The following is a 27,720-nucleotide window of genomic DNA, read 5'->3' as shown; positions in this document are numbered from 1 at the left end:
TTTTCTAAATTGCCCCAAATCCCCCTACTTTGCTCCCATGTCACAAACTTGATCATTCTTGGTGTGAAGGAGCCTAAAATGTTGTCCACAAATTGACTCCATGCTATCCCTTTAGCTCTTAAATCAGGGGTGAAAACTGGAGTATAAACTCATAGCACATACCATGGAATTTGCCACCCAGGCACCCATCGAGATCTGAAAAAAATGCATCCAACTCCTAAAGGACCCCTCTTCATGTGGGGAGATTAGAATCTGCCATCATTCAGGGGAGCCAGTTCGACCCAATGTTGCCATGCTCTCAGGTCCTTGTACCATCAGTTGCCATCGAGTCGATTCTGACTCGTTGGGACGCTACATGTGTCAGAGTAGATCTGTGCTCTATTGGGATTGTTGAGAAGTAGATTGCCAGGCCTCTTTCTTTCTTCTGTGGTGTCTCTGAATGGACCCAAACCTCCAGTCTTTAAGTTAGCAGCTGAGCACATTAACCATCTGCATCACCCAGGGCAAGCTGTTAATTAGGCCCAGGCAGTTACTTACATCTGGGATGGACTAGGGGGTGAAGAGACCTCAACTTCTTTTCTCTAGGAAAGTTTTTCTGTACAGAAGCAGCTTATTTCTCTTACTTCTTCTCCTCCCCAACATGCCCTGTTCTTTTTCCCTCTGGTACTCTGAGAATGGCCCAGACATTTTAGTGGAAATGGAGCACTGGGCAACTTCACTGGTGACATCAAAATTAAATCCCCGGCTATATTTGTTCAAAATACTTCGTGTTTGTTGTTGGCAGAGGACAAACCCTTGTTACAGATTGACTATACCTGAGGTCCTGTGCTTGTGCCTGGAGACAGAATCAAATCCTAAAGGTTGACCCCTGTCCTCAAGAACTTCCCAGTTGACTGTCAAAACCCAGGACCTGCTCAACCTCAGAGTAGGTGCAGAGAGGTATCCTGAAGTAAGTACACTGCACAACAAGTGCCCTTAAGGGCTTGGCTCTGGCTGAGGAAACACCAATCATCCTCATCCTTGTCCAAGAGTTAAAGCAGTGATTTACTCTTTCAGTCCATGAGCTATCAGAAGGACATTACATGCTAAATGTCAAGTGAGTGGTACAGATATCTGGGTTGGGATATCCCCGTTTTGCTTGGTTCAGGGAATGCAGATAGGTTTCCTGGAGTTGATATGTGGGAAGAAACATAAACTACTAAAAAGCCGGGAAAAGAGCCCTGGCAGTGCAAAGGATAAACACTCTACTGCTAACTGAAAGAAAACTTGGGTGTTCGAACCCACCCAGCAGCTGCTTCACGGCAGAAAGACCAAGCAACCTGATCTCGTATAAAAGCACAGCCTAGAAAACACTGTGGGGCAGTTATCGTCTGTCCCATGGGGTTGCTAGGAGTCGGAATTGACTCATCAACACCCAACAGCAACAAAGGCCTGGGACATCTTGACTCCTCAGCTCTCCTGGCCCCGTCTTTAGCTGTGGTGTTCTTCTTTCTTCCTGTGATGTCTAGCTTACATGGTCTCCTTACCAGCTCTGCATCACTTTGGATGACTTCCTTTTCCCTTCCTTCTGTCCTGGCCTTTTCCCCCACGCCATCGCCCTTTCTTTTCACATACACATTAAAGGCCATCCAGGCATAAAATGTGCTTTCTTTTTCCAGGCCTCAGTGTCATCTTCTATAAAATGAGGGAGCTTAGGGTTCTTTTAGGAGTCTAACTAACATCAAATGACTCCTTACTTGCCCAGCCTACCCCTTATGCCACCTGCCCCAAGCCAAGGCTGAGAATGCTGGCCTCTAGTGGGGAATCCTGGGCCAGGGGCTTCCCAGGAGCCTCCCCAAGGCTGCGAGGCCGCGTGCAGAGGAGGCTGCCCCTGCTGCTCCAGGCTCTGCCAGAGGCTGCCTGGCCCATGCCCCAGCCTCATGGCCTCCCACGCCCCTCCCAGGTGCAGGCGGCTCTGGGAAGCAGACAGGAGCCTAGGCTTTGATCACACACACAATACCTCAGCGCCAAGGCATCCATGCTAATCACTTTTGATTACAAATGGATTAAAAGGGACAGCAGCTGCACAAGGCTGCTTTGATGCAGGCCCGTTCAATAATGAGATGCACAGGCACAGGCTGGGAGGCTGAGCCACAGCCCTGCCCAACCCCCGGCCCACTGCCTCCAGGCCCACCTCCAGGGCCACCTCTGTTGCACTGGACATCTGCTTGGAGGCACATGGGAAACTGAGGCACACACATAGGCCCTGCCCTCATCTAGTCTCAGCAGCCTCAGCCTTCCTGGAGGTCTCCCCCACCGCCCACCTGCATGGGTACCCCTTGCCAGTTGTTTAGCCATGTTCTGTGGCATTGCTGTGGGAAATACAGCTTTTTCCCTCCGTAATCCCACCATGGAAGGTGGGGAGGCAGGGGTCAAACAGCCGCTCCTCTTCTGAGACAAATCACAAGCCCAACTCAGGAACAGCCAGATCCACAGAGGGTCCAGTGGCCCTCTCCCCTAGCCACACCCCATATGTGGTCATTTGGTCTGTCAGGAATAGTAGAGATAATAGAGTCCTCAATAATATCCTTCATTTGTATAACAGATATAAAGCACATTCACAGCCCCGTATTTTATTCTCACAAAAAATCCTGTGAACTAGCCAGTATTATTATTTTTTAATCTTATTTTAGAAATAAAGAAACTGAAGTACAGACAGATAAAAAAGCTTTTCCCAGGTGGCTTTGTGTGTCCGTTTTGGTACCTTGTGGACTAGCCTAAGCTCTGTCATTCTGGCTCATAGTCATCTACCAGCTTCCCTTGCCCTCACTGGGGAATGGCCTGAGTATTTCCAGTTTTTGAGGATGACCCCATGAAAGCAATGACTGCCCGTGCGTGTGTCTATTTCTGTATACAGACTGAGCCACTTGGGTTGGTGGGGTATGAACAGCTGCCTTGGCTAAATTGCAAGGCTCAAGGGAGGGAAGGGAGATAAGAGGGACTCAGCACCAAAGCCAAGCGTTCTCTGGGCTGTTGGATGCACTAATAAATCTGACCTTGAAGCATTACATGTTTGGCCAAATGAGTTTGAAAGAGCAGTGGGAAATCCCCTCTTTCTAATAAAAGCTTCTGCAGAGGAGCTAGCATGTCCAACCATCTCCTGCCCACACTTGCCTTAAGCCCAGTAATGTAAGTTGTCAACCTTATGCTGAGGTAGCCACTTAAAGCTTAGCCATGGTGACGCCATGGCTAAAGCAGCTCCTCTGTATTGTCCACAATCCTTCCGTGTGAAAGGGTTTCACAGGGTCATGGGCTTGAGGGCACGGAAGAAAGAAAAAGGGGTGCTAAGTTTAGCAACATCCATACTGTCCATTGATGTAGTATGGCACACTGTCCCAATATCCCATGTAAGTGGTCTTAGTTGAGCTTTCTTTACACATGAAAAGCCATAGGAGTCTTTCTAATTTGCAATTATTTTTTCTGCTTGAGGCCTTTGAGCATGCTGTTCCATCTGCCTGAAAGCCTTTTCTCACCACTCTGTTTAGCAACTTCTACTCACCTTTCTCAGCTCAGCTTAATTAATTGGTCCTTCCTCAGGAAGCCTTCCTTGACTGACCTCATTCAAAATAAAGTCTCTCTTCATTAAATCTCTTGGCATACCCTAAAACTTTTTCCCCTTCAATTTGCCATATCTCTAAATTATATTTATTTTTGTTATTGAAAAATAATGCTGTATCCTCAATTAGAATCTTGGTTTCCATGGGGAAAGGGACTGTATCTAACTTGTTCATTGATGTATACACAGAATGTGGAGCAAACATGAGAAAGTGGTCTAAAAGAAGCTCCCACATAACAATTTCAACAGTCAGGATAGAGATAGAAGAGATCCAAATTTAACAGATTCACTGAATGTGTCTGAGATTTTCTCAGGTACATCTTGAGTTCCAAATAGTGCAGATTTCTTAGCATGGTCTACAAAAAAAAATAATCCAAAACGCCTTCCAAGTCTCTTTGTCCAAGACATCCTCACCCATCTCTTGTACTCTAACCAAGACAAGCTGAACATGCGCTTATAAACCCACCGTATGTTTAATGTTCTGCCTGAGGCTCACAGTACTCTAGCCACACCAAGATGCCCATGAGTTATTGAACATGCCTGCATCATTCCCCCTTGTCTTCCCAATAAGCAACACTGTTCTTCCAACTGCTTAGGCACAAAGCCTTGGTGTCATCTTTGACTCCTGTCTCTCTTTCTCACTCCATACCTAATCCTTTAGCACGTGCCGTGGGCTGTCCTGTACCCAGCAGCCTGGAGGACTTCTTTAGAATGTAACTCAGATCATGTGTGCCCCTGCTCCTCTCCATTGTCTTCCCATATTCTTCTGACTGAAACACCATGACCTAAACCCAAGAAGACCCCACAGCTCTTATGTGATTGGCCTGACTCTCTGCTTTTATCTACCACTGATCCCTTGCTCATTCATCTGTAGCTACACTGATCTTCATTGTCACCAATATGCTGAACACATTCCCGTGTCAGTTACTTTGCACATTCTGTTCCCTTTGGATTGCTATTCTCCCAAATACCACATAACTCACTCCCTCACTTTATGTGGCCCTCTGCTCAAATGTTCGCTCATCAGAGAGGCCTTCCCTGACCACCTCATTTAAAGCAGCACTTACCCATTCTGCCTGCTTTTCCTGCTTTGTTTTTCTTATCTTTCTTTGCCACTGATATAATACTATCATTAATATTATTATTATTTTTCTTTATTGGCTGTCTCACTGAGAGCAGGGACTTTGCTTTTTCACAGTTATATTCCCCGTTCCAAGAAGAATAAATAGTTATTGAATGGGTTTTCAGGGTTATATTGACATCCTTCATATGTACTCTGTTCCAAAGCTGTTTACCTCACACCCAGATTTGCGCAGAGGACATATTAAGTGCTTATTTGTTGGGATGTCCTTTTCTATACAGATCACTTGGCCTGTGTTCCAGCCTAGCTTGTTGGTGGTCTTAAGCAGATAGGCTCATGGGGAGTAACCAAGGGTGTTCTGGAGCTAGATCATAATGGACAGTGAGAGCCAGTTGGGTGCATCTCTTCCCAACTCTGCAATCAGTGACTTCAAATTGGTAGATCAAAAGGGTAGGAGAATTTATTCTATGGAAATTGGCAAATGCTTCATATCAGAGGTGTTTTTTGTTTGTTTTGTTTCCAGAGAGCTGGTTGTTAAACATGTGCCAGCACACCATTGGGAAGTACCTCCTTCTGCTGGTACAGTGAGTTCAGATCTGAGGGCCACATTTCAAGGGAGGCTCTTATAAGCTAGATGGTAATGGTGCTGAGAACCATGTACAGGGAAGAAGAGTTGAGAGAACTTGGGTTATCCTCTCTAGGGAAGCATGGATGTGATACCTGTCATCATATGTGTCAGGGGCTGGCTTTGGCAGGAAGACAGAACATGTTATAGTGTGTGCATATGGGCAGGGCTGAAGAATTCAGAGGAGAGGATGAGTATCTACACCAGAATCCTCTGGGTTTGGTGTCTGCCTCTAATTCCAGCTGTGGGATCTAGAGTGGGTTGCTAGTCCCTCTGTTTTCCTCATCTGTAAAACAGGGTCCACATTCCCTATTTCACAGGAAGATCATGAGAATGAAAAGGCAGTTCTTAACACCCCAGGCACTGCACAGTGGACTAGGAGGTAGAAAAGAAGCACTAAACAAGTTGTTGGATCAGTTATCTGGAATGTCCCATGAAACCATGACCCTAAACCTCCAAGCCAAGGAACCAAATCTCGTGAGGTGTTTGGTTGTACATAAGCAGCCTCAGCAGCCACTCTTTTTTATTTTTTTCTGTCCTTGTTGTCATGCAACTTTTTTCAATTTTTGTCACACAGCTTTTGCCAATTCAACTTTTTAAAGGTGTGCAATTTATTGACATCAATTACAATAATCGGCTGTGCAACTCTACCCCTAATCAATGTGATTTTTCCGTCATCATTAACCCCCCTTTTTCCCTCCCTTCTACCCATGGTAAAAGCCATCCAAGGCACAACAGTAGGTCTCTATTCACCTGGAGCAGCAGAGGCAGAAGGACAGTCAGTAATAGGAGGAGGATATGGAAAGTGTGGATACTTGCCTCCAAACATGTGCCAGCCTTATTTGCCATGAGACCAGTAGAACTGAATGGTGCCCGGCTACCATTACTGAACATTTTGATCAAAGATTCCATAGAAGAATCCTGATCAAAAGGAGAAAAATGCAGAACAGAATTTCAAATTTCTCATGGACTCTAGACTTTCTGGAGCCATGGAGGCTGGATGAACCCCTAAAACTATTGCCCTGAGATAATCTTTAAACCTTAAACCAAAAATATCCCCTGAAGTCATCTTAAAACTGAGCAATAGTTTAACTTCACTAGTAAAAAAAGGTCTGTCTTAAGCAGTATGCCCTTTAAATAACTATCTAATTGCAATCAAGTTGACAACAGCAACTGAAAGATTAGATACGAACCTTGGGGGACAGTGAGTTTAAGTTAATGAGGGAGGGACAGCTCAGAAAAACAGGGTGAGAATGGTTGCACAATTCGAAGAATGTAATCAGTGTCACTAAATGGTATATGAGGAAACTGTTGAATTGAACTTTTTTTGCTGTGTATATTCTTAACAACAACAAAATGAATAAAATTTAGGAAAAAAGAAATTTTAAAATTCAATTCTTGTTCCCTAGAACTAGTGGGATGAGTTTCAGTGAGGTATGAAGCTCAGTCAAAGGTTGTGGTGGTGGTGGTTGTTAGCTGTAGTCGCAATCCCGTACACAATGAAATTGGTCTGTTATGATCTGTAGGGTTTTCAGTGGCTGATTTTTAGAGGAGGATCACCAAGCCTTTCTTTCTAGTCCATCTTGGTCTGAAAGCGCTGCTGACACCTGTTGAGCATCACAGCAACATGCAAACCTCCACTGACAGATGAGTGGTGCTGTGGTTAAGGTACATTGGCTGGGAGTTGAACCCAGGTCACCTGCACAGAAGACAAAAATTCTACCACTGCCGCCACCACTACCCTCCAATCAAAGGTAGAACTTGCTAAAGACCATTTCTGTGTTGCTGAAATAGTGAGTACCACTTCCCCAGAAGCCTTCAAGCTGGGTGTCCATCTGTCAGAGAAGTTGGAGAAAGGGATTCCTGCACTGGAGGTTGGCTGGTCTGGATAATCAACCCTTCAAAATCCCTCCATGGTAGTATTTCTAAAGCCAAGAGCATGGCCCTGGGCAAGTCACTGACCGATTTTTCACCTCATTTCCTCCATCTGTTAAAGAAGCAGCGTAGTTCCTGTCCCTTCCTCCTCTTCTGTGTTGTTGGCATGATTAAGTGAGAACATCATTTGAAATGTTTGCAGGTCTAGGAAGTAAAGGCATTCCATCAATCTCATATTTCACCATTATTTACACTTTGAAATAGGGCAAACCTCCTGGTTACTTTACTATCAAGAACACCTGCCATTTTTGCACCCATTAGATTTCAGAGGGTAAATAATTTAAGAACAGCCTTATTGCCGAAGTCTTAAATTATAAGTGACAATAAGCTTGTGTGTCTTAGTAATTGGGATGCTTGCTAATATCCCATGAGGTTGAGAAAAGCTTTACTATAAAGGGAGATATTGGGCCATCACTCTTGATACTCATGTTCCTCATTTAGATATATGGCCAAGGCAAGTGGAGGGACTCAGTTAGATATGGCTTCCCTACCCTGTTGCCTTTCTTCTATTCAAGAGCCAGCCTTGCTTAGTTCATAGAGTACAGAGCTCCCCATGTAGCAATGGGTCCTCTGCCTTCCAAATTATAGCACCTCTGTCATTTGCTGGGGAGCCCTGGTGGCACAGTGGTTAAGCTCTAGGCTGCTCAAACCCACCAGCTGCTCTGCAGGAGAAAGATGTGGCAGTCTGCGTCCATAAAGATTACAGACTTGGAAACCCTATGGGGCAGTTCAACTCTGTCCCTTAGGGTCACTATGAGTCAGAACTGACTCAATGGAATGGGTTTTTGATTGATCCTTTGCTGAGGAGACCTGGTGGTATAATGGTTAAATGCTCAGCTACTAACCAAAAGGTTGGCAGTTTGAACCCACCCAGCGGCTACATGGGAGAAAGACCTGGCTCTGTGCTCCCTTAAAGAAAACCCTTTAAGGCAGTTCTGCTGTGTCATATTGCCCAGTTGGAAGTGAAGCACAGCAAAAAGGATAACTTGGGAATAGTTGCATAGTGATTATGATGTAATTGATTGACCGTGGATGCTTTCCTGAGACCAAATGTAAGGAGGAAGGGATATGTAGAGAAATATGAGGTATCTTACTCTCAGAAAGGTCAGTTGGAGGGCAAGGACCCTCCTGAAGACACACTTAGGCTTTGCCAGCTCTCACACATGCCGAGGCCCCCATGTCTTTGTACTGTCTTACTGCTTCACTGTGTTTGCTCTGATGGTACAAAGTTGGCTTTGAAACCCTTTGGATTTGGTGCCTGATTCTAACTCCAGCAGTGGGACCTAGAGTGGGTTGCTTAATTCCTCTGTTCCTTCATCTGTAAAATGGGTTTCACATTCCCTATGTCACAGGAAGATTGTGAGAAATGAAAAAGCAGTTAGTTCTTACTCCCCAGAACTAGTGGAATGAGTTTCAGTGAGGTGTATTTCAGTTCAACCATAGGTAGAAATTGCTAAAGACCATTCCTGAGTTGGGTTCTAGATAATCCCAGTCTTTAGCAATGGACACCAGATCACGTGAAGCCTGATAATGCCTTGGTTGAGTGGCAGGGCCATCCATAGCCTTTCATATACTCAAGGGCAGTAAGGTCACAAGGGTTTCCTGGAGAGTTCCTCATGCACTAGAGGAAGGGAACACTGAGGGCCAGGCAGCGCTGACTTGCTCAAGGTTGTATTACCAGTGAATTGCTGAGTGTGGCTGCAAAAATGAACATCCCCAGCCCCTGTGGTGGACCCTCCATTTGTGCTATAAATAATGGGCTTGGGCATATGATTACTAAAGGGGTCTCAGACTGAGTTAGCAGCTCTTTCCAGTCCTGCTGATGTAGCATCTGTGTGTTATATTTATTTTGCTCAGTCTCAGTGGGCAACATATAGAGAGATGCCCTCCAACAGAGCCAGCCAGAAATTCTGGGCAGGTTTGTCCCAAAATGGGTGGATTGCTAGTCAGGCACACACATGTTTTCAGGGCAAACAATGAAAGGATATCTTATTTGGGAAGGAGGACTGGGGAGACATAATCCACATTTGACTGAGCCATTTCGATGAGAAGAAAACCTGCTACCACAGATATGAAATCATCCTCTGTTTTTGAGAGTGAGTGAAATCATGGAGACATTTCTTAGCAAATATACTCAAGGCAGGGCTGTTTTAGACACAAACTCACACATACACACTCCAGCAAAGAAAAGTTCCTGGTGGACCAGCTGTTTCCAGAAGTCCAGCATTAAATACAAGGGGGAACAGATCTGTAGCACAGTACCAGGATGGATAGATGGATGGGTGGATGGGTGGGTGGGCGGGAGGGTGGGTGGATGGATGGATGATGGATGGATGGAGTAGATAAATCTGTCTCCCAAGGAGCCATGCCTCCTTCAAAATAGTAATACTGGAAACCTAATCCTCTTTTCCAAGGATGTTTCCTATGCTTTATATACTGGGAAGCATCTTTAGAAGCCATGGCATCTTCTGTGTGGAGTATCTTCAGTGGTGAAGATACCTTCTAAAAACAGCCAGCTCTCTCCGTCCTCAGAGGCTGCCATTCTAGGGAATGGCAGAACCAGGTACTCAGCACTTGCAATGCCACGTGACACCAAAGCAAGAACAGAGCTGTTTGTGGAAGGGCCTACAAATTGGTCGAGCAAACAGTTTTCACATAGAAGTGCAAGGAGATCTTAATTTTGACCAAAAGCAGAGTATAAAACAAGCCAGTTCCAGTTCATGAATTAAAATAAGTAAGCAAAAACTCATAGTGACCCTACAGGTCAGCGTAGAACTGCCACATAGGGTTTCCAAGGAATGGCTGCTTAGATTTGAACTGCTGGCCTTTTGATTAGCAGCCAAGCTCTTAACCACTATGCCACCAGTGGTCCAACCTGATCTTCTTTAAAGACACTTAGGAATCTTTCTGATGAAACCATAAGCAGAGGTTATTTAGAAGGCAAAGATTGGTTTTTGGATTTTTTGGTTTATGAAGATTGTTTCTTGCAAATGAGGGGAAGTCGTCGAGGTTTCACTTCTTTTATCTTTGATGAAGATAGTTGTCTGTCTTCCCTGAAGATCCTACCTCCTGCTGTCCAGCTCCTTCATTCTCTTAGGCACAAAACTGTCTTGGCTACTTGTGCTCCTTCTAGTTTCCGTGCTGTGTTGGATTCAAGAACATCATAATAGCGTGTTTCACGCCTGTAGCAACAGTGGTGGCTTATTTGGGATTTCCCATTCCTCTGCATTATTAGAAGAGCCCACCTATATGACATAATGATCTTCCTCTCCCATGGGATGCAGCTATCCCTTTCCTATTATTGGTTACCCTTTTTTGTAAATGCCTGTCCCATTGCCTGTGTCTTAGCTTTGTCTCTAAAAGGCAAAAATCTTTTCTAGGTGGGATGCGATTACACTGTGACAGCACTTAGACTGGTGTCATGCCACACACATGCTCACACACACAGTAGTTAAGAATGAGTTCAGGCTTTGGTTTCACATGGAATAGAGTTTATTACCTGGATATCTATAAATTACTACCTTGTGACTTTGAATAAGTTACTTAGTGTTGCTAATCTTCTGTTTTCTCATTTGTAAAAGAGGTATATAATCATCGTACCTACCTTATCAGATTCTTAAGAGGATTTAATTGTGTGAGCTGATCCCTGGAATGCAGTTGGTAGTTTCTGGATCTTCCCAGCACTTATGATGGTGCCTGGAATTTGATATGTCCTCATTAGGATGGAGGAAGGGAAGAAGGAAGGAAGAAAGGAGGGAAGGAATGAAGGATAAATTTGGTTAGGGAGAGAAGATCGGTATGATGATCAACTACATTTGCAACAGTGTATAGTGAAGATTGTTCATCTGAATCAGCCAATGAAGGAATGAAGCTCCCTTGAACAATGTCAGTTTGAGTTCAGAGAAGTTTTAGGGGAAGATCCAGGTAGCAGAGTTGTTAAGTTAGGTGCTGAGCCTATGAGGCCATGTAAGGCTACACGGGTCCACCTGTGTGGCTAGTCATACAACTGGAGATGGTGCTGATGACCATGGGGGCCAGGGCTGCATCCCTGGCAGAGGTGGCAGGGAGACAGCACCATTCCACTACGGGATTCGTGGGGGGTCATGTATACCTTAGAAAGAAGACTGAACTTGCCATGATTCAGAGCTATGTTCAAGTTCTAGCTTTATCCTTATAACTGGAGGTGACTTATGTAACCAGTAAGAGCCTCAGTTTGTTCAACTTTAAAGTGATGAAAATAATATCTATCTATCCTACACAAGGGAGCCCTGGTGGCACAGTGGTAAAACATTTGGCTACTAACCAAAAGGTCAGTAGTTCAAACCTACCAGCCACTCATTGGAAACCCTGTGGGGCAGCTCTATTCTGTCCTGTAGGGTCGCTATGAGTCAGAATCAACTTGACGGCAGCGGGTTTGGTTTCTTTATCCTGCACATGAGATGCTGGTGGTTCAGTGGTAGAATTTGAACCTTACATGTTGAGACCCAGGTTGAATTCCCAGCCAATGCACCTGAAGAGCAGCCATCCCTCATTTTTCAGTGGAGGTGTGTGTGTTGGTATGATGCTGAACAAGTTTCCGTGGAGCTTGCAGCCTAAGACGGAGTAGGAAGAAAATCCTAGTGATCTACTTCTGAAAATCAGCTGGTGAAAATTCTTCGGATCAAAACGAATCATGGAGTGGCACAGGACCGGGCAGCACTACCTCCCATTGTGCTTGGGATTGCCATGAGTCAAGGACCAACTCGACAGAAGCTAAGAACAAGAAAAACAAAAACAATCCTTCACTGAGAGCGGGAGAATTAAAAGTTAAAGCATCTACTGGAACAATAACAGGCCAACAGTAGGTACTGAAAAAGTCATAGTAATTCTTAACGATACAATTGCCAAGAGTTCATTGTAGGCTTCTGGTAGTGATCCTTCCATTTTACTTGAGGATTTTACAAAATATATAGCTACCTGCAACTTGCAAGGTTCAGCTACCATTGGGTCCAGTTTGACTTTATCCCTTGTAGATATTCACTGGTAATTGTGATTAATTGTTCCAGATTTGGCCTGAGGGACCCAGATTCTCAGCCAAATTGGCTACACTGAGATGAAGAGCCAAGCTTTTGACTCCAGTCCTCTGATACTTCCTGAAGCAAGCACCTTCTGACTTTCCCATTCTCTTCTGCTGAGTGAGCCTAGGGGTATAAATCAATTTCCTGGATTTGCCAAGGGGATGCATTAGCAAGCTTTGATACTAGTTTTGGAGCCAAGTGAACTGATCATCTGGTCAGTTCTAAGCAGAAGTTCAAGTAAAATGATGAGAAGAAGAGAGATACAAGGGTAGATTTCCCCCCTGGCATCCAGATTTGCTTGGCATATGTTCAATGAAGGGAAACTCCTTCATTGGCCTTTTACGGACATTGGAAACAAACCACAGATGCTTGTGATGTGATTTCTTAATTTTCTTGGAAGGAAGAGACCTATAGCCCAGATTGTGCTGCTGAGAGGTACCATATCTGTAGCTGTCTTCTTTCCTGGTAAATCAGTTATGCTTTCTTCAGCATGTATCTTGCTGAACTTGATGAGAAAAGCAGACATCACTGTCTGCAGAAGATATATAAGAAAGGAAGAGGAAGTATTTTCCTGATGAGCAATGCTTGACAAGTAGTAAAGAATTCTATTTAATAGTATGAAAGATTAAAATGAAATCTGGTCATACATTCAGTCTGCTCCTGGTAAGAGACAACTATCTTAGCATCTTTAAAGAGGTGAGCTGGTTAATTCTCTTTCCTCAAGTGTTCTGTTAGTATCAGGAATGGCTTGCGCATTTGTATAGAGGCCTTCTCTCGTAAGGTATATTGTTGTTGTTATGTGCCGTGGGGAGTCGATTCTGACTCATAGCAACCCTGTAGGATAGAGTAGAACTGCCTGCTAGGGCTTCCAAGGAAGAGCTGGTGGATTTGAACTGCCAACCTTTTGGTTAACAGCCAAGCTGTTAACCACTATGCTACCAGGGCATCCTTTAAGATATGAGTTTTCAAAATTTGTTTTCTATAAAGCTTTATATCAATTAGATCTTACATGGAAGTGCAATATTAAAGACTGATAACAATTGTGCTGTTCTGGATAAGGTGGGCCTGGGAACCTGGAACTCCCTGTGTCAGCTTCTCTCAACCCACCCTACAATTCCCAGGGCACTTCTATGGGATCCAGGCTCCTTAGGGTATAATCTGAAAACCCCTATTCTATACTGTTTCTGTGCGTGGTTCATTCAAAACATCAGAAGCTTTCTAGAGGACCTAAAAGATGTCAAAAAAACAAAAACAAAAACCTGTTGCTGTAGAGTCGATTCCAACTCATAGCAACCCTATAGGACAGAGTAGAACTGCCCCATAGGATTCTCGAGGAGCAGCTGCTGGATTTGAACTACCAACCTTTTGGTTAGCAGCTGCACTCTTAACCACTGTGCCACCAGGGCTCCAACAATACACATTCCTAAAATAGTTAGGGTCTTATGGGGTATTATGATGTGAAAAAGAATGAGAAAACCAAAACAGGCTCAAACCCATTCTACCACCTGCTAGTTGGTAACCTCAGAAACTATGTAGCCCACTGGAGCTACATTGTATTATTTTATTGAACAATTTAATAAATGGGCTATTAACATCAATCACCAGTTTATAGTAGGTTTACCAGGTAAACTTCCTACCTAATGCCACACAAGATAGCCCCCATGAATTCCAGTTCCTTACATCAGAGTACTCCTGAGCTATATTTTGAAGTACCTTAAATTATTCTGGAAAAAATTAAAAAGCAATCTACTGGGAAGTTTGTAAAGGGCAGGACAAGCCTCTTTGGTTCACCAGGTTCAAACAACATAAAACAGGACTTATAGTCTCAGTCCTGGATTAGGGCATTTGGAGGCCTCCTCTTTCATTAGATCTCAGTAGTTACAGCTCTAATCTGCAAGGAGAAGAATTAAAGACATTCCCACCCAGATACTGAAGTAACTGTGACTTGGACAACAACCAAATATATACACCACTGCAAAAGCGTAGGTTATATATGGAAAGCTACACAATCTAAATCCTTAAAAAAAAAGGAAAAGCTCTTTTGGCTATGTATCTGGGGGAATTTGTTATAGGTCTCACCTGTAAATGTTAGAGCCCCATCATTTAAAAGTAATAAAAAAAAAAAAAAAAAAAAGCAATCAAGACCAGGCTTGCTTGGAAGTATTTTCAAAGTTATTCTTAGTCATCCTTGTTGCTCTTTGGCAAAGGAGCCCAAAACTAAGACTGGAGGTGTCAGTGGTTTCAGTTTTAACCTTTGAAATTACACAAGGTGGAGAGGATTTAGCAAAAGGACACACAGCCCAGCTAGGATGGCAGCTTCCAGCGTGAAACTTGCTTCTGTGATGGAGCTTAGGCTGGTGGGAAGCCAGCTGTTTGGCCTCTGCATACTCACCCCAAATGTCTTGGCAGTTAGAGCTAGTGCCTTCTGAATTGGAAGGTTGTTGACCTTTAACTTGAATATGGATTTGACATCAGCCTCACTGGGATGGTGAACCCATGTAGCAGCCTGTGTGGCCATCTGTCCAAATTCCTGTTAGCAAATCAATAGTGGAGACATAGTACATAACTATCTCTTTTGCCTCCCCGCTGTCTTCCCAATTAAGAACTCTTTCAGAAAGTGTAGACAACTTCTTAGAGGTGTGTGCATTTGGGGTAGTGTTGTTAGAAGAGAGGGGAGAGAGGAAACTAGATAGAGTCCCCTCCTTCTATTTTCCATCCCTTTGGTGGGAGGGACATGGGCTGAGAGGAATTGTGGGGATTTTGTTGGTTTGTTTTGTTTTTGTGACATTGAAAAAACTTTGCTTTGATTCCTGTTCCTGGTTACCTGTTGCTGTCAAGTTGATTCTGACTGATAATGACCCTATAGGACAGAATAGAACTGCCCCATAGGGTTTCCAAGGAGCGGCTGGTGGATTTGAACAGCCAACCTTTTGGTTAACAGCCAAGCTCTTAACCACTGTACCACCAGGGCTCCTTCCTATTCCCAATATTGCCATATTTGCTGTTCCTGCTATCACAACTGGTAAGACTGGGAGAATAGTAATGGTGACGGCCTTGTTCCCTGTGCCAGCTTTGAATCATTGACTTACAGAGCTGAAAGAAATCTTTGGGAAACTTTTATCCACAACTCTTGTTTCTACCAGCCAAGGAAACTAAGACAAAGAGAGAGTAGATGACTCAGCTGAGGCCACTCACTGAGATATTTGTGTTAAGGGGGTAGTTTCTTGAATCCTTTTTTTTTTCTTGCTCTTAGCTCACACTGTTGCTTCATGCCCTTGGGCTGAAATTCTGGGTTCCTTAGAAAAATGCCTGAGAAACCGGGCATCTGTAAAGTACAAGCTGTACATGTCTGAAACGAATGGAGAGTACGTCTCAGCCTTCTCAGTGGAATTCCACTTTTCTGGTGGCAACATTTTTACCTCTGGTTCATTATCCAAAATAGAAATGTCATAAGTTTAAAAGTAACAATAACAGCAACAACCTTGAGGAATGGCTGCCATCTTGGCCCTGGGCATGGCATTCTATTTAGCACTGTGAAAGACTTCCAGAATTTTCTGGTTGTGAGAGTTGTCGCCCTATTGAGAGATAGTGTTGGTTGTCGATTACTACCCAAAGCCAAAGAGAATAATTTGTAACCTATGCCGGCTCCTCTACTTCCTAAGCTACTTCTTCTCTTTGGGGTATCCTCCTTAATCTCTTCTAGCTGCCTCCTAGTCTTGGCTATAAGGCAGCTGGAGGTTGCCTGGACTGGGAACCTGTTTTAAATAGTATGTTTATCCTGTGATTCCTTAATGAGTGGCTGAAAGCATCATCCTCTTCAAGCCACAACACCTGCTAGACAATGCTTTCTCCTTGTAAAAAATGAGGGTCTAGTGGTCAGGCTTTAATAAAATTTTATAAAAATCTATCTATAAAATGCCATTTCCATTCCATCTCTAGTTTCTGGACTCCTCTGCTTTACTCTTTTGAATTTATAAGGAGCCTTTCATTTTAAAAACTTGATAATAGAAATTTAAATTGTAAAGAAAATGAAGCCATTATAAACTGCTCTGGAACAAGGTGGGATATACAAAAATTGCAGAACAACTAAAATATTTAGCATTTGTTTATAGATGCTCTTTTACTATTTATATTGTACAAAAAATTCCAAATTTTATTGAATTATCTCATCCAACACAATATCCCAGATTCAATGGTGATAGCTGAACTTCTCCTTGAAATAACCATAGCTCTACATGCTTTGTAAGGTTGAAGTCCTTTGATATGTGGTGGGGTAGTTTAACTTTCATAAATAAAAGCATTACATTAGATTTTGTTTTCTAAATCCAGAAAACTTTTGGTTAACCTGTTGATGAGACAGATTTGAGATTTTAAGGCATTTTCCATATTCATTCTAAAAAGAGGCTCCATACTCAACGATGTTTTACCTCTTAAGCATGGTGGTAGGTATACTGGTGTTCTTTGTATTATTATTTTTATACCTTGCAAATCTTTTCTAAAAACTCAAATATTCTTGGCTCTTTCAGACTCTCAGAAAGATAAATTCGTACTACTTTGGAATACTAGAAAGGTAGAGCAAGTATGAACATTGGAATTCAGTTTACAGGTGGTAAAATGAGACCTAAATAGGTTAAGTGATTTGCACAGAGTCCATAGGGAGTTGCAGCAAAACCAGGGCTAGAACATAAGTTTTCCCTCTCTTAGTCTAATGCACTCTCATTCCATTTAACATTCCTGTGAAGAGTAGCAACTTGTTGGTTCTATTTTACTTCCCTTATTCCAGTTTCCATATTTCCTTCCGTATTCTTGGCAGAGTTTGTGATTGGAGCTTCCAGAGCATGTTGCTTGGTGGAAACCCTTTCTTCTTTAGTCTTTCCTTTTTTCTGTCTTAATCCCTGGCATTCCTTGCAGTTCTTCTCTTCCCTTCCGGAATCTGCCAGTCCCCGGGTATTTGGGCACCCAAAACTTTCTTTGGGTTGCTTACATATGGTTGGATTTGTTGTTCCTAATTTTCCATTGGGTGAGTGACTTAACCTCTCAGGACCTCAGTTTCCTCTTTGCCGAGGGAGAGAGTAGGGCTGGTTTATGTCTGAGATCTCTAGAAACCTCAGACACACATATGATTGGATGTTTGCCTCAGCTTGCTGGTGTGTTGCCTTTCACATAGGCTGCTCTAATTTTTTGTGTGCGTGAGTTGAGAAGGAGGGGTGGGATGGAGTTTAGATTCTATCCTGTAGCCAAAGTAAGAAGCAAGTGGTAAGTCACAAAATAAAAATGGAGAAAAGGACCCATTTCCCACTAAATAGGAAAGGGAAAGGAGACATATTGAAAAGGGGAGAGGTGAAGTAGAAAGCTTATTTAATGAGAATATGGTGTCTTTGTGGGCAAATTTGAAAATGGGTCATTTGTTCTACCCAAAGCCATCTTTCCTCTGTTCCTTTATCTACCTCCTTACCCATTACCAACCCATCCATTTCACATCCCATCATCTGTTTTCTGGCCCTCAAGGGAGAGAGTATCTGGGAGGAGCAAATGGCCCAGAGTCCTTCAGAGTACCCCCAGGGCAACCAGGCTTCAGTTTGTCCAGCTGCATGTCTGTGAGACTGAGATCCTTTTGGCCAGATGTCCAGCATGACCCTCATCCTCCCTCTTTTGTGTCTGTGACTCCTTCCCAGACACACATCCTGGGTCAGCCTGAGGGGTTGGTGGGGGTATCTTAGGCCTCACCCTACCCAGCTGTGGGTCAGCAGAAGGGAAATTATGTCCCTCAGGCAGGAGAAGAGAGGGAGAAATGTGCAGCAATCCCCTCCTTTCCTTTGGTGGAAGCTTTAGAAGCTATAGAGGTTAGCTGGCAGGAGTGGAGCTGTTTGGAGGGGCATTCCTAGGCCTGCATCGGCCACGACGGGATGATGCTGGCTGCAGCTGTACCATGGGTGATTTCTGGTGATGGAAGCAAAGGAAGGAGAATCCCATTTAGAGAGCGGGGCCAGAGAAGAGCAAGAGAGTAGAATGTCCCTGCTTGGAAAGCTGAGGCTATTTCTCCTCTCGCCCCCTCAGGGGTCCCATCAAACCACCAGTTGTCATCAAGTTGACCCCCAGTCATGGCTACCCCATGCGTCAGGGTAGGACTGTGCTCCACAGAGTTTCCAATAGCTGATTTTTCAGAAGTAGATTGTCAGGCCTTTCTTCTGAGAAGCCTTTGGGTGGACTTGAAACTCCAACCTGTGGGCTAGCAGCTGAGCACGTTAATCATTTGCACCACCCAGGGACTCCCACAGCTCCCTGTACTTTCTTCTACTCTTCTCTGCCCCTCAACCTATCTCTTGGACTTAACATGGCAAAAAGAAAAAGAAAAGAAAACCCTGCACTTGTGCCAAGAGAGAGACTGCAGTTCTTCAAAAACAGAAAGCAGGGTCATCCTCCTAATATTTTGAATGTGGATTGTTCTCGAGAGTGGCAAGACATGTCAGGAATGACAATGGCCTGACACAGGGCCCCAGGAGCACTGCCCAGCTCCACCAGGGAGATGAAAGTATTTCTCCTTCCTTTGCCTTTTAAATATAATTCTGCCTACTCTTCTTCCCCACACCCGCTAGACCTGGGAATTGTACAGACATTTGGCCATCCGGGGAAAATGCAGGATCCTTTTCATTAACTGCTGTCTGATTGAAGTCCCCAGAGACACTGGATTTCATTTTCCTCCCTCTTTCTGCCTACCTGGCTTGGACCCCTCCCCTCACGGCCAAACTGATGTGGGCACTGAACTGTTTTCAATAGGGCTCTTTATAATGGGGGTAGCGTTGGAGTTGGAGAGTTTGGAGAAGGACCTGAATCAGTACTCTTCCAGGCAGTGGCTTTGGGAACATGCTCGTATCTTCTTGCCCATGCCTCAGTCTCCTCCTGAATTCCTGAGCATGTCTGCCCCACCTTCAGGACAGAGGTCAGCCAACTTCAGCAGCCAGTTGTGTCTGGATGGAGACAGTCACTAGCAGAGGTTTCTGCGGGGGGTCCAGGGCACTCTGATCATCAGGAGGGAAATCAGCTGGCCGAGGGAGACCTACCCTGGCCTGTTGCTCACTAGCTGTGTGATCTTAAAAAAGCCACTTCTCAGCTTCTTTTTCTGCAAAATAAGAACTTACTCTGGATTTTGTAGATTTTAGTAGCAGAGCATTCTTTTTCAAATGAAATTGTATGCCTGAAATGGAAAATCTGAGCCTCTGTGGTTGAAGGAGGTACAAGGGACACAATGGGGCCCTTCATCCACACCACATTCTCTCACCCCAGTTCCTCCACAGAAATGGCTCCTGAGTTCGCTGCGCATACAGTGATTTCTCATCCACCCTGGGATCTTCCACTGCCGCCTTCAGGTCCTGACACTCTCTAAGCCTGGAGCTCTGTTTTGGGGTCCAGCTCTACATGGTCTATGATTTAAAAATATGGGCTTCCCTGTCCTGCGTTTAGCAGAGCCCTCGTGGTGCAGTGGTTAAGAGCTTGACTGCTAATCCAAAGGTTGGCAGTTCGAATCCACTAGGCATTCCTTGGAAACTATGGGGCAGTTCTACTCTGTCCTATAGGGTCACTATGAGCCGGAATAGACTCGATGGCAATTTTTTTTTTCCTGTCCTGTGTTTTGAATCCACACCTGCCTGAGGGCCCCTTCTGCCTGCCTGTGGGCAAAATGTGTAGACTACTAGGAAATGTTCAGCTTTGGGAATAGGGGAGTGACCGAGGTGTGAGGCTGTGTTTTTCCTCAGAACTCATGTATTTGTTGAAAACATTATGGCAAAACATAGCCTTTAGAGCCCAAGAGCTAGGCAAGGTGGGAGCTGAGGCTTGCTGGCGAGGAAAGACAGACTTCTCTGACCATGTTCTTTCAACACCATTTAGCGAAGAGGTCTCAAATCTTGCCTTTGGTTGTCTCCCAGTTCAGATAATAACTTACATGCCCATTGGATTGTGATTGAAATAGTCCAGAATCCCCAAGCTAAGGAATTCAGAAGTTTTGGAAGTTACAGAATTACCATCCTTAACATCACCTCCCTGCCTCCCTCAACCCACCATCAGATAAGCTAACATAACTAAAAGGTGATGGGCTCATTTAACAATTTATCATTTCATGCACAGAACAGAGAGATCCCATTATCTCTCTCCTCATGGTGGACTCATGCAATGTCCAGCCTCATTCACCTTCACACTGTCCTTCCTTAAATTTGAGCTCTGACTCATAGGCTGTATGCCAACATTCTCTCATAAATCCTGCAGCAGATAGAGAAGAGCTTGTTCCCATCGTTGGACCTGATTAACTCATTCAAATATTTGAGTGTCTCCTTCATGCAGGAAATGCTCTGGATGCTGAGTGTCATTTCCTTTTGTCAACGTGAAGGCTGTCACAAACCTGTCTCTCCCCTTCTTTTCTCTAGGCTCAGCAATTTAGTCATTCTAATACTCACCTCTAGGTTGACAGTATTCTCTACTTTCTTTTTAAGTCATTTGACCAAGAAGTATTTATTGACTGATTATATGCCCAGACTTTTCTCAACACTTTGAGAAATGCAGAAGTTTCGTAAGATCTGGGTCACAGTCTTGTTAGACATGATCTTGTTAAACCAGTTGCCTTTCAGTCAGCTCTGACTCATGGCGACCCCATGGGTGTCCGAGCAGAAGCGTGCTCCGTTGGGTTTATCAGTGGCTAATTTTTCCGGAGTAGATCACCGGGCCTTTCTTTTGAAGTATCTCTGGATGGACTCAAGCCTCCAGGCTTTCAGTTAGCTGCCAAGCACATTAGCCGTTTGTACCACTCAAGGATTTTATGGTTGTTGGGTGAAAAAGGAAACCCTGGTGCCATAGTGGTTAAGAGCTACAGCTGCTAACCAAAAGGTCAGTGGTTTCAGATCCACCAGGCACTCCTTGGATACTCTATGGGGCAGTTCTACCCTGTCCTGTAGGGTCGCTATGAGTCAGAATTGACTCGGTGGCAACGGGTTTGGTTTTTGGTTTTTGGGTGAAAAAAAAAAGTAAAAATACATACCAAAAACCCAGTGCCATCGAGTCGATTCCGACTCATAGCGACCCTATAGGACAGGGTAGAATTGCCCCACAGGGTTTCCAAGGAGTGCCTGGCAGATTTGAACTGCCAACCTTTTGTTTAGTAGCCGTAGCACTTAACCACTACAGCACCAGGGTTTCCTGTAAAAATATATACAACACCATAAAACAGAACTTTTAGGAACTAAACTGCATGCACCTGGCTCCTTCTTAAGAGAAGGAAATGAGGATCGCAAGTTTCCAGGGAAGGTGTGATAACTCCTAACTTTGCTGAGCTTGGGACTTAAGGAATAATAACCCCAAATTCCGTATCTCTGTTTCCAGTCAAACAAATGGAGCTGGTCATTTCTTAATCTCAAAACCACTGACATGAGAAAATAGTGCCTATTTAAGATGCTTTGAACATCCTTGCAGTTTATTTTCAGTTGTGGGATCTCGGAACTAGGAGGAACTACACATTTTGGTCTCATGGTTGCTGCTTACATGGTGAGCTCTGTTGAAAGGTGGTAGAAGGATTCATGCCAGCTTACTCCCAGGGCTGGGAGAATTTGAAATTGATTCCTATATGATAAGACATATTGGTAGCCCTCTTCTTGCAAAAGTGCACTGATGGCACAGTGGTTAAAGCACTCGACTGCTAACCAAAAGTTTAGCAGTTTGAACCCACAAGCCGCCTCATGGGAGAAAGATGTGGCAGTCTGCTACCATAAAGATTTATAGCCCTGAAAACCATTTGGGGCAGTTCTACTCTAGCTACAGGGTCACTATGAGTTGGCATAAACTCTATGGTAGTGGGCTTGGTTTGATTTTGGTTTGTTCTTACAAAGATCACTTACATGTCCATACCACACCCGCCCTTTCTGCCCCTTCTCCCCAGCTTAAGTTAGAGGCCTACGTTGTATTAATAAGTTCAAAAGAGTGGATGGTCATTAGGAATTAAATAAAAAAGTGTCTGAAAGTCGGTGAAGGGTCATTCATGGGGGCATGTTCTTCATGTTATTGTCTGCGGCTCATTTAACCAAGAGTTGAGTCTAATATGACTGGTGCTTATCTTTCCTTCTACACCAAGGCTTCTCAACAAATTATCCCCAGTGTGCTAAAATTCAGAGGCAGCTTATTATAGCTTATTACAGAAGAAAAAGCATGAGCTTTAGAACAATATAGTTTGCATGCTACCTGTGTGACCTAGGCAGTGGTATTGAACTTCCATGTCTCAGTTTCCCATCCATAAAATGGAGACACTTTCTGCCTCATCAAGGAGTTGTGAGGATTAAAAATTACATAAAGCAGGCACCACTGTGCTGGGCACCCAGGCTGTCCTCAGTAATCATAACTCCCTCCTCCTCCCCTAGTGTCTGCTGTAGCTGACACTTAGTAAATGCAAAGGGGGGAGGTGGGGATTGGAAAGTCCCTTTCCACATCCTGCTTCTCCCAATTGCCCTGCCACCTTTCATTTCAGGCTCGTTTCAAACTCCACCTTATTTCGGCAACCCCACCTGGACATCTCTTGCCTGATCTTCACATTCAATGCTCACACCCAACTATAATCTGCTTACACTTTCACGTACACGTGTCTTACCCTTCAACCAAGTCATAGATCCCTTAAAGGCAAAGACATGTTCTTATTCTTGTAGTTAGCTGCCGTTGAGTCGGCTCCCGACTCATGGTAATCCCATGCACGACAGAACAAAATGCTGCCTGATCCTGCACCATTCCCATAATCAGTTGGGTATCAGATTGTTGTGCTTCATGGTGTTTTCACTGGTTGATTTTCAGAATCAGATCGCCAGGCCTTTCTTCTTAGTCCATCTTAGTCTGGAAGCTCCACTGAAGCCTTTGCAGCATCATAGCTATACACAAGCCACCGCTGACAGACAAGTGGTAGCTGCACATGTGGTACAGTTGGCCGGGAATTGAACCCAGGTCTCCCACATGGGAGGCGAGAAATCTGCTACTGAGCTACCAGTGCCTCGGAGGCAGGGACTAGTTTTTATAATTATGTTTGGTCTTGCTGCCAAGTCAAGTGCCCTAAAGGATAATGTTGCTTGGCTGTTTAATTGCAGTCAGAGGGGCTGAACCTGCTCTCTGTACTCTGATAATCCTGCCTTCCCCTGGCACTGTCTACGTGGCTAATCTCAGCAGCAGGACTGGGTATGCAGAGAAGGTATAGCTTTTGCCTTCTCCACCTTCTGTCTGCTCCATCCCAGCTGCAACACCACTTAAGGTCTTCTTTGCCAGAGTCATTTAGGGAAGCTGGAAAGCCCAGTTGAGCTTTTCTGAAGGCTGAAGGCACTGAAGCCCAGCAGGACTCCCTCTTTTTCTTGAACCAAACAAAATATTGTTACAGCAAACATGAAATCATTCCTATTTTTCACAGATGCTCTCCAGGCCTAACAAAGCTAGCAGTCACACTCCTTGAATCCAAATAAGCATCTGCCCTTTTTCTCTTTCTATCTTGCACTTTCCCAGCATTTTTGAACAGCAGCGATGAATGCAATTATTTTATTAATTAACCATACATTTTTATTGAGTACTTTCTAGTGCACAACCCTGCAGAGGGTGCAAAGATATTTAAAACCTTAACCTTAGTCTCTAATATTGATTAAATACAGAGGTGCAGAAAATATATAAACCTGAATCTTACACTCTAATATCATGCATGAGAGTTTGGGACATAAGCTATGAACATCTAAATAGTATATAAAATCAAAGACAACTTACGATATAGCAAAACCTGAGTTGCTTATAGTTCAGAAGAGGAAAGTCATTTGTACTGGTCTGATTTAAATAAATAAATAATAAATAAAAGCAGCTCTCCCAGAGGAGACTGGCCTTGAACTGTGTTTGAATCACTAATTCTGTTTGCGTCTTAGACTACTTTGATAATAAGAAGAAAGCCAAAGACCCTCTCCCTAAGGAAATGTGTGCATCTGTAGACTTGCATATGTACTCCCTGTGGGTGGCATAGACAGTTAAGCACTTAGCTACTAGCTGAAAGGTTGGAGGTTCAAATCCAGTCAGGTGTTTTGGAAGAAAGGCCTTGTGATCTACTTAGGAAAAATCAGCCATCGAAAACCCTATGAAGCACAGACATGTTGTACTAGAACACACATGGGGTCACCACGAGTCAGAGGGGACGCCGCAGCAACTTGTTTGGTTTGGCTTTCTTATAGACTTGCACGTAATTGTATTTATAATTTCAGCGATTTTGTGGGCCCACTGAAACCTATCCATAGTCCAAGATCCCTAATTAGAGACCCTGAAATCCTAGTGGTATGGTGGCTAAGAGCTATGGCTGCTAACCAAAAGGCCGGCAGTTCGAATCCACCGGGCACTCCTTGGAAGCCCTAGGGGGTAGTTCTACTCTGTCTTGTAGGGTCACTATGAGTCGGAATTGACTTGACGGCAACGAGTTTGGTTTGGTTTGGTTTGGTGAAGAATTGGTAGTATATAGAAATTTAGAAAGGCTGAAGATGCGGGAGGGCAGGAAGAGAGCTCTATGAAATCAGAGATATGGTGGACACAAAGTGAGAAGGCCATTGAGTCTAGATTCCTAGCCGAGAAATATCACCTATGTCCTAGCTTAGGCCTTTTGCAGTTCTGTTTCTGTAGCTCCAAATCTAGGCTATGGTGAGTCCGTTGCTGGTTAGTTGTCTTGAGGGTACCGTGTGCAGACTTTGAGGAGTATCACTAAGGAAAACTCCTTTCGTCTTTTACAGCTCCTCACAGCCAGTGACCTTGCAACTAGCGACCTCAAAGGATTTCAGCCACAGGTAAGTCCCACTGATCCTTTTATGTAGTTTGGAAAAGTGAAATGTTACCTAGCTTGGTCATGATCAAACAAACTTGGCGACAAGGGCAGGAACTCCCCCCGCCCCTTGGATTTCCAGCCCCCAATTCAAGGTACCAACCATGAGAACTACCAGGTAGTTGCCCTCTCCCTCCAGCTGTCTCTCTCATCCCATCAAGAACAAAACAACCTCTTTCTGCTTTTCCTCTTAATGTTTTATAATGGGGGGAAAAACCTAGATCACAATGCTGGGAACTGTTGAATGGTGACTCAGCTTAGGAAAGGAATAAACCAAAGGAGGTGGTAGGTGGGATGGGGGTGGGGTTCTTCTCTTTATTTCTTGGACAGGACAGTCATGTTTCTGTAATCTTCATGTGCAAATGCCTGGCAGTCATGGTCTAGTGGCCAGGTTAATCTCAAACTCCTGCAGAGACAGATGGTTGAGTTTTGCTGATCTAGATGAGGAAATGGGCCACTATTATCTCGGTCCAGAGTGCTGTATGGAGGTTGTGGTGGGTGGGTAAACCCAAGAGGGCACAGACAAGGGCTGTCTGGGAACTCCTTTGGCAGAAACTGGAGATGGAAAACCATCCTTCCTGTCTCTGGAAGCAGAGTCACTGTCTACATACAACACACATCAACACCAACACACAAACACATGCCAGCCACACAGAAGTCCTTGTTCTCCCAGAGACCCCATGTTGATACAGCATGTATACAAAGGAAAATAAATCCAAGAGTCATAGCTGTGGTACTCAGTCCTTGCCCCTACCTTCCTTTTGATATGAAACTTTCTCTTACCCCCCCGCAAGTCAGTGCCTGTCTCAAGATCCCAGAGTGTGGTTTCTGGGTGGGGAGGTACATCATAGCTAATGGCACTGACCTTTGGAGAGTAGAATAAGTAATTTTTAATAGCAAGAATTCCATATATTTGGGAATGTTTACTTCTTAAAACATATTTCACATCCAGGATCTCACTACACGTCTCCTAGGTGGGGCACATCCTATGTTTCCCATTTTACTGCTGGGGAAACTGAGAATCAGCATCCTGATGAGAAGTGGCCCAAGATTACACAGACAACTAGGGACAAGGACAGGGAGAGGAAAGTGAGAGGCTAGAGGAAGAGAGTTAACAAATAAAGAGCCTCATCAGTGACACTTAAAGATAAATCGTACAACAGTTTTTTGGTGTTTTGATGGCAGATTTTTGATCCTTCTGTCAGGGATGCAGTGAGGTTCTAGAATTGATAGGAAGCCTTTTTGACAACCATTGTGAACTAGTAACTAATTAGAATACTTATACATCTATTGACACAAACTTCCAGTTGAGCTAAAGGAATGAAAAACAAAAACACGAGAAAGACAACGTTTATGCATCCACCACCCACATCCACACCTACGCTCACCCACAGAGGCGCCCCAGCTAAAGATTTCTTTTTATCGGAAAATGTATAAAAATAAAGGGAAGAAAGGTTTTACATGATGCTGTTTTGCGGCTTGAAAAGGGCACATAGGGGAGAGTGAGTTTCTGGAAGTGTTTTGTTTGATTCTTTTTTGTGGTTTGGCATTATTTCTTTCTGAGGGAGCCGTATTCTTTCCATGTTTGTTTAGATAAATTTCTAGATATTCGATTTTTAAATGGGGTAAGGAAAAGCTAGACATATTTACTGTATGTCCACAATATTTGAGAGCGTGACCCTACAAAGGCAACTTCCATGTTCCCACAGACAACTCCACAGAGTTTCTGGTACAAATGGCTCCCCTCATTTCTTTTGGGCCTTTTCACATTGTTCCATTTGTGCGTCATCCCCCCAAGGCTGTAAGCATAAGTGCATATTTTTGACTCCTCAGGATGCCTGTTCCTGAGGCCAGGAAGTCCTGGGAATCTTGTGGCTAGCGTGTAATGCCCAGATCAAAGTTAATTCTCTAGTGTTATTCCTAAATCAAAAAGACCCGGATGTGTCTCAAGTCAACATCACCCTTTTGGATGCTTCCACAAACAGAAACAGAAAGCAGCCCACATGCTTGGGCTGCCCCCTTGGACTCCGCTCCACCAAATTGGTGGCTGCTGTTGTTATCTTCCCCCTCTCTCTTTGGGTTTCCGGTGAAACAGAACCTTCCCCCCACCCCACCCCCACCCCAATCCTGACGTCTGCAGTAATTCACAGGCTGTTCCCTTCCAGGAACTGACACTGACTTCAGGAGGGAGCTCACTGAGGACCCCTCACTGGGTTCACTGTAATCTGGCCTGTCAGCTTTCTCACGGTCCACACTTATCACTTGCATGTACAGGACTTTTTTTTTCTTCCTTGAAGCCTGTGTCTGCTGCATCCTCTTAAGGAAAATAGTCATGATTTTCTCACTAATCTTTGATGACTCTCAGCTTTGAAAGTGTGGGGAGCAGTGATTCTATTGCCCACTGGGCTGCAATGTTCTCTCTGTTTGTCTCTGTCCCCTTTCTGCATCCAGATAGAGAAGAAGAGGGTAAGAAAGCAATTTTCTGTCTTTCTCTTATGGTTATCTGTTTTTAAAGACACCATGCTTGTTCTTGGAAATAAACACATACTTTGCAGCTTGCGCCTAGTAGCCAAT

General features: G+C 44.1%; 1 protein-coding gene across 3 annotated transcripts in view; it reads left to right on the top strand.

Moving 5' to 3' along the window:
* SETBP1 (SET binding protein 1) overlaps nt 1-27,720 on the top strand; it is a 434,457-nt gene that overhangs the window by 188,952 nt on the left and 217,785 nt on the right. For 2 of the 3 annotated variants that reach the window (XM_064294587.1, XM_064294588.1), the window contains exon 3: nt 25,058-25,111. The exons of the other annotated variant lie outside the window; for it this stretch is intronic. In XM_064294587.1, the coding sequence (XP_064150657.1) occupies nt 25,058-25,111 (54 nt within the window). The remainder of the gene's footprint in view (nt 1-25,057; nt 25,112-27,720) is intronic. 3 annotated transcript variants of the gene reach the window in all.

The sequence above is a fragment of the Loxodonta africana genome, chromosome 11 (assembly GCF_030014295.1).
Source record: "Loxodonta africana isolate mLoxAfr1 chromosome 11, mLoxAfr1.hap2, whole genome shotgun sequence".
NCBI classification, from domain to species: Eukaryota; Metazoa; Chordata; class Mammalia; order Proboscidea; family Elephantidae; genus Loxodonta; species Loxodonta africana.
This window is presented reverse-complemented; position numbering and strand designations above follow the sequence as displayed.